The following is a 7,500-nucleotide window of genomic DNA, read 5'->3' on the forward strand; positions in this document are numbered from 1 at the left end:
CTCGGTAAGAGAGAGCTCCAGGGAAGTTTTTTTTTTTTCTAGAAAGGTAAAAATAAAATTGGAGATCATTGAAGTGGTGATGGAGGAAGAGGAGGAGGAGGAGGAGGTGGAGGAAGAGGAGGAGGAGGAGGAGGAGGAGGAGGAGGAGGAGGAGGAGGAGGAGGAGGATGGATTACAATGTGGTGGCTGCGGCGAAATGGCGATGAAAATGAAAATAAAATTGGAAGAGAACATGGAGGTGGTGAGGAAGGAGACGGAGGAAGAGGAGGAGAGGAAGAGGAGGAGGAGGAGGAGGAGGAGGAGGCGGAGGAGGAGGAGGAGGAGGAGGAGGAGGAGGAGGAGGCGGAGGAGGAGGAGGAGGAGGAGGAGGAGGAGGAGGAGGAGGATATAAAGAGTGTACACTTGAACCTCCACTACTGCCTGAAAAATATGACTCGACAAGGAGAGAGAGAGAGAGAGAGAGAGAGAGAGAGAGAGAGAGAGAGAGAGAGAGAGAGAGAGAGAGAGAGAGAGAGAGAGAGAGCAACTATGGCCTCGAAAATACAGCTTCCCCAATGATTCTGAAATATTATATTATTCCATACGTGCCTTTATGCTCCTTGTGCTTCCCCTCCTCTCGTTTCTCACTTCCACTTCCCTTCCTTCCCCTTCACTCCCCTCACTTGTGCATTCATTCCTGCTCTCTCTCTCTCTCTCTCTCTCGTCGATCATTAGTTTATCTTTTTATTTTAGTTCTAGCGTTTTCTTGACTTTTTCATTCTCTTCTATTTTTATTTTCCTTACCTCTTTTCCACACTGCTTTATTCCTTTCCTATTCTCCTCTTTTCCCTTTTTCTTCTCTTTTTCTCCTCTCATCTCTTCTTTCTTCTACTCATATTCCATTGCGTTGCGATGTTTTCTTTCTCCTCTCTTTTCCTTCCTCTCTTTTTCCCTCTTATATCCTCTCTGCTCTCTCTCTCTCTCTCTCTCTCTCTCTCTCTCTCTCTCTCTCTCGTGCGTCAGTAGAAGGAATTATAAGCAGTGTCAACAGAAGTCTTTGATATTGTGTTTGACCGCATAGCTCCCGGGGGAAAGAATGAAAGGAAAGAACTGGAGGGAGGTGGAGGGAGAAAGAACAAGACAGAGTTGCTGGAAAATGAAGAAGAGAGGAAGAGACAGAGAGAGAAAGAACAAGAGGGAGGTAAAGGGAGAGAACAGGATAGAGGATGGCGGATTAATGAAGTGGAGGAGATAGAGACGAGAAGATCAGAGGGGAGGTAAAGAGAAAGGACAAGGAGTTAAAGGAAAAAATATGGGAGGTAAAGGACGGGAAAAAAAGAGGAGAGAGTGAAGGACGGAAGAAAATATTAAGACTGGTAATGAAAGGAAACAATAGAAGAGAAGTAAAGGAGGGAAATAGGGGAGAGAGAGAGAGAGAGAGAGAGAGAGAGAGAGAGAGAGAGAGAGAGAGAAGTGCTAAAGGAAAGGACAGGAGGAAAGGGAAGGAGAGAAGGGAAAAAGCAAGGCGAGGGAAGAAAACGGGAGAAGAAAGGAAAAAAAAAGTAGGTAGGAACAGGAAAGGAAGAAATATACAAAATGATGGAAAGAAGAAAGAGGAACAATAGGAAATGACAAGAGAAAGTGAGAGCAACGAAAGAAAAGATAATGGGAGAGAAGGAGAGACGGGAAGAAAGAAAACGAAAGAGAAAGAAATAGGAGGGGAAAATATTAATGAATAAACCAATGGAGGAATGAGAAAAAAGAATTACATATCGGCGACAACAGTGAATGAGAAGCAAAACTGTTGGGGAAAAACAAAGCATAATGCAGACGTGAATCATTAATCTCTTTATTATGATGAGTTTAATATTTACGATGAGAGAGAGAGAGGAAAGCAAAACCTATCAGACAGGAAGGTGCAGAAGGACGATGCTAATAATAATAATAATAATAATAATAATAATAATAATAATACCAATAATAATAATAATAATAATGATAATAATAATAGCTAATGATATGACGTGAGGCATAAAAATAAGCTAATAATGAGGAAGCAAGCAAGGAAGAGAGTGAAATAAGAAACGAGAGAAAAATAATAAGAGAAAAAGTCGATGGAAATATGAATTAAGTCGACGAATTTATTATTGAGGTGAGTATACGTAATACGCCGGGTGAGTGAGGGGGTTTCGAAGTGGGGTTGAGACGGTCCGCGCCGGGGGGGGCTAACACGAACATCCCGGAAGGCAGAAACAATGATAATATGAAGGAGTTCCCAAAGTTTTACAAAAGGCTCAGGCAAGTCTAAAAGAGGAAAAAAGGAATAATAAGAGATAATAAAAAGCGATGACTAAGCCGAACGTTGCACGAAAAGAGGATGACGATAAAAGGCAGCGCTGAAACTTTTGAAACATAGCAAGGAATGTGAGAATAAATATAATATGAGAGAGAGAGAGAGAGAGAGAGAGAGAGAGAGAGAGAGAGAGAGAGAGAGAGAGAGAGAGAGAGAGAGAGAGAGAGAGAGAGAGAGAGAGAGAGAGAGAGAGAGAGAGAGAGAGAGAGAGAAAACAAATGAGTAAAAGGGTGGGTAAATGTGGAAAATAAATAAATGCAAAACTGGAAACAGACATGAGGAAGTTGTAGAAAGCAAAAAAAAAAAAAAAATGGAACTGCAGAATAACAGAAAAAATAATAGAAACGAAGTCACGAGTTAAATTAATGTACTGAAACGGAGATTAAACTTGAAGTGAAATATGAATATATATTTTTTAAATTTTATTCGTCTGTGAGAGTGCAAAAAATATATATATTTAGAACCACATGGCTTACAGACTTTTAAATTTTCATACACATTTCATATTTTCTTTTCCTTCGGCAATAAATTAAAAATACTTCATGTTCTAACGTCCTAGCAAGTTCCTCCTTTTCTCATTCCTCCTTTTCTCATTCCTCCTTTTCTCACCCTTTATATTCTCTCTCTCCACCCCTTTCCCTTTTATTTACAGTTTCCACGAGGGCCAATTACCTTTGTCTGTGAACGGCCCTCACAAGCTCTCTCTCCATCGCCTCCCTTTTGTCTCCTAACAGAGTGCGGGAAGAGGCGGGGAGATGAGGTCTTCCCGTCTGATGCTGTGGTGCTGTGTCCTGACCCCACCAGCCTTCCCCTCCCGCCACAGCAATCATCAAACCAGCGTGGGGAGGAGGAGACACAGCAAGCACCACCACAGCCAATTGACGAAGTTTCCACCACATCTCAGCTTCCACATCCTTCAGAACAGGAGGTCCCAGAGGAAGACCAAGAGAAAAAGGACTTCTTCAACGTCACCATAATCACATCCAAAGAGACACAAGGGAGCAACGCCACCACCAACACCACTTCCAGTACCACCGATACCACCATAACCAACACCACAAGGTAAGAAGGCGGCAAAATAACAACCTGTACAGCCAACCAACAGGCACGAAGCTACAACCAGAGGCTTACACAATAAAAAAAGGGAGAGAGAGGAAGAGGACGCGAGGGAGAACGAGGTAAGAGGATTAAGGAAACATGGAAGAGGATCATTCCTTCAGCTACACATTGTATACTTGTTGGTATGTCCGTCTTTCTGTCCGTTAGTCTGTCCGTTCGTCAGTTCGTTCATCAGTCCTTTTGGTCAGTCCGTCAGTCCGTCCACCGGCCTTTCTTACTTGTTTCCTTCAATCCTCCTTTTGCTCTTCTCCTTGCTCTTCCTCATGCTAATCCTCCTCCTCCTCTTTGCGACAGCACCGGTAGTATCACAAGGGAAAATAAAGTTTGCCTTAGTTTACACTTCGTTACATTTACTCTTCGTCAGGGAATGTTACTTCGTTGTATTTCCGGTTACGTCTTCTTCTGCACTAATACCACGAAGACGAAATACATACGAAAACCTCTGCAGAATTTGTACAGAACATTCTACTAAAACTCATCAAGAGGTAATGACTGGCAAATAATTCACCGTTACGTTTTCAAATGCATAACAAACATCCACTTATATTATACTCAAGCAAAACGGTAAACATTCAGCGCTGAGAGACACATTCGACGGAGGAGGAGGAAAAGGAGAACATGTACATTTTTAATATCTTGCGGGGAATGTTTGTTGCTTCTCGTGACTGGAGTTTCATTTTGATGATCGTCGAGTTTAATCTCTTTTCAATACCAAGAGAACTAGTGAGGTCGGAGGAGTTACATAAGTGCAGCGGAAAATGAACACTGTGTGCCCTGAAAGGTTGTGCATCTGACCTAAATTCATCGTTATTCTGAATGATGATGGGATGCAGTTCCTCGGTGTGAGCTTCCCTTAACGTTAAAAGCACCAGATGTAAAAGCAGAGACAAGAGATGAGATAGGAGCAGATATAAGAGAACCAGAGATAAAAGAGATGAGAGTAATAAGAGATAAAATAAATAAGAATGCAGAGATAAAACCAGAGTTAGGAGAGATAATAGATAAGAGAAAAAAGAAAAGAACACCGGAGATAATAGTCAAATATACAGACGAAAAGCATATGGAAAAGGCACACCTGAAGCACACACACACACACACACACACACACACACACACACACACACCACTACTACTACTACTACTACTACTACTACTACTACTACTACCAGCTATGTCAATGTACGAGTGAGTAAATCCACACACACACACACACACACACACATACAATGACGATCTGCACACCTACTACGCTCAAGTTTCAATGCGTTTAATCCGACCGTGTAAAGTGAAAGGCTACGGCTGCAAGTTCGTCGTTTAATGCGTTACGTTCCTACCAAAGTTTGACCCTTACGCGAAGTGCCTCCCATCCTATCCTCCTGCCCCCCCCCCCCCCTTCCCGTTCCTTCCCCCCCACCCCCACCCCCCTTCATCAGCCAGCGCCCATATGCAGTGCCATAAGTTGGGGGTGTTTAGTGCCGCGGGGGAGGGGACGCAAGGCAGGATGGGGAGGACATTCGGGCTAAAGAGGAAAAGGCATAAAAGGGAAATGAGAAAAAAAGTCGTGATGTCTTTTTTTAATGTTTGGTCCAGAGCTAGAGGAAAGGGGTAGGGAAAAGAGAGAGAGAGAGAGAGAGAGAGAGAGAGAGAAGCATACAAACAAAGAATACACAAACACACAGATAACCAGCGAAAGACACACACACACACACACACACACACACACACACACACACACACACACACACACACACACACACACACACATACACACACACACTTTGCTTTTTTTGTTAGTTAGTCATGAAAGCATCACTATTTACAGGACAAATGCACCAAATGAGCTATCAGACAATTTAATTATCAGTAAATGTTTTAGTATTTCATATATGATTATTTTTTCCTCATTTTTTACTTAATGGCACGAGATTTTTTTTCTTTTTTTTTCTTTTTTTACAGCAAAGGAAACAGCTCATGGGAAAAAAAAGGAAACAATAATAAATAAAAAGTCCGCTACGCACTGCTCCTATTCACTCTCAGAACTATTTATATACCGTTATTTTTCAGTTTTTATTCTTTTCTGCTAAAAATGAGAATGCAAATATGAAATAGCGAGGTATGATTTTCCTAGTTTGATATTTTTCTTGTACATTTTTTCTATCGGTATTGTGAAGCTGCAGGAAAAGACCAACTATATTAAATAACAAAAACATCAACAATAACAATGACAATTCAACGTGTGTGTGTAATTCATTTAATTTCTGAACAGATTTAAATGTTTACTGACAACACTTATCATCCCTCGCTACCACCTGTTCTTCCGTTAAAAAAAAAAAATGCTCTTATTTTCTCGTTTGCGACAAAAACTTTATATAACACGACTTTATTGCCTTGTCGCCTTTTCTTGGGCAGCAAAGCGAAACAATGCTGGAGGTGGGGGGGTTTTCCGCTTTGCCAGATGACCTTCTCCAGGGCAGCAAGGCGAGACAGTAGCGTAACGATCTTTTTTTTTACCTTGCTTCCTTTTCTTGGACAACAAAGCGAAACAGAAACGTGGAGACGAGCTTTTTTTTTCCTCTTGTCCGATCATCTCTAGGGCAGCAAGTCGAAACAAAATCATATTAATATTTTTTTTTTCTTGACACCCTTTTCTTGAAGAGCAAATCGAAAGAAAAACGTGACAATCCATTTTACTTCTTTATGTTGCTGTTACGTGATCACTTTCTCTTGAACAGCAAAACAAAAAAAATGAGGTTTATAAGAATTTGTTTATCTTATCACTTTTTCATGAGCAGCAAAGCAAAAAAAAGGCGTGGCGAAGATTGGGTTTTGTTTTTTGTATGTGCGCTGCCACTTAAAGATAAAAAAAATTGATGAAAGAAATTAACAAGCGACCTCTGATCATTTCCTTATTTCTTGCACAACGTATCACTTTCATTCCATATTTCTTTCACCTTCGCTTCATTTTCTGTGCGGCTTTGGCTTTCATTTGCCTCGTTTACCTTCTAATTGGAAGTCTGGTCCCTCTTTTTCACTTTATTTTTAGTCACTTCGTTGATTTCCATTTTTTTCACCCATAGAGCACCTGTCGGCCGGCGCAACATTAAAACCATACCTGTTCACGGCCAATTAAACTTCGCTCACCTGTTACACCTTCACATGTTCCCTTTCTCTCTCTCTCTCTCTCTCTCTCTCTCTCTCTCTCTCTCTCACCAACACCTACACTCTCTCTCTTTTACACACACACACACACACACACACACACACACACACACCAATACATAGTGATGACGGAAGGAAACCAGAACAGAATGAAAACCAACATCCAAACAGCAAGAAATAAGAGAGCGACAGAAAACCAAGAGGACAGAATGACATACATAAGAAATATAAAAACAAACAGATAAAACTAGAAATGGAAAAAGAAAACGTGTACAAAAATGAAAGAAAACAAAACAAAAAAATGGAAAAAGAACGCGAGGTGGTCATACAAAATACACGAAGAGAAACTGGCCATGTAAGGATTGAGAGGAAGCGAGAGAGAGGAGGAGGGAGGGAGAGAGAGAAAGAGGAGGCGAGAGACAGGAGGTGTTAGGGAGAGAGGAGGAGGAGGTAAGGTGTGGGCAGGTAGGTATAAGCAGGCGAGGCGACAGGTAAAGGGAGAGAGAGTGGGACGGGATGGGTCTCAGGGCAGGACGGGACGAAGTGGAAGGGAGAGTGAGGGCGGGGAGAGGGAGCACGAGGGTAAGGGGTAGAGTTGGAGAGGGGGGAGCCAGGTGGTCGTAACAGGGGCTTGGGATGGGCTGTTACCGTAAGCATTATCGTGGTTATCGCCGCAGTGGGAGGGACACATTGAGGCGATGGACGAGGCAAACATTCACAAAGAGTGGAAGCGGAAACCTGCCTCAATTTTTTTTTTTCGGTGGATAGAAGTGGGTGAAGGGGGTGGAGGGTTGAGTGTGAGAGTGTGTATGAGGCATGGTGGAAAGGAGGAGGCATTCAGGTGGTTATGGTTCTTTTTGCTTCGGTTTATGTTTCATCGTAGAGGTTGT

At 42.1% G+C, this 7,500-nt stretch overlaps 1 protein-coding gene and 1 long non-coding RNA gene across 3 annotated transcripts in view; one reads left to right on the forward strand and one right to left on the reverse strand.

The window, feature by feature from the left end:
* LOC127008972 (cell adhesion molecule Dscam2-like) overlaps positions 1–7,500 on the forward strand; it is a 121,076-nt gene that overhangs the window by 66,882 nt on the left and 46,694 nt on the right. Inside the window, exon 3 of one of the 2 annotated variants that reach the window (XM_050881524.1) lies at positions 3,067–3,394. In XM_050881524.1, the coding sequence (XP_050737481.1) occupies positions 3,067–3,394 (328 nt within the window). Of the gene's footprint in view, positions 1–2,958; positions 3,395–7,500 lie in introns of those variants that run through there. The other variant, XM_050881526.1, reaches the window with a different exon arrangement.
* Positions 1–7,500, reverse strand: part of LOC127008974 (uncharacterized) — a 59,746-nt gene that overhangs the window by 25,436 nt on the left and 26,810 nt on the right. The gene's annotated exons all lie outside the window — the stretch shown is intronic.

This window comes from Eriocheir sinensis, chromosome 39 (genome assembly GCF_024679095.1).
Source record: "Eriocheir sinensis breed Jianghai 21 chromosome 39, ASM2467909v1, whole genome shotgun sequence".
NCBI lineage: Eukaryota > Metazoa > Arthropoda > Malacostraca > Decapoda > Varunidae > Eriocheir > Eriocheir sinensis.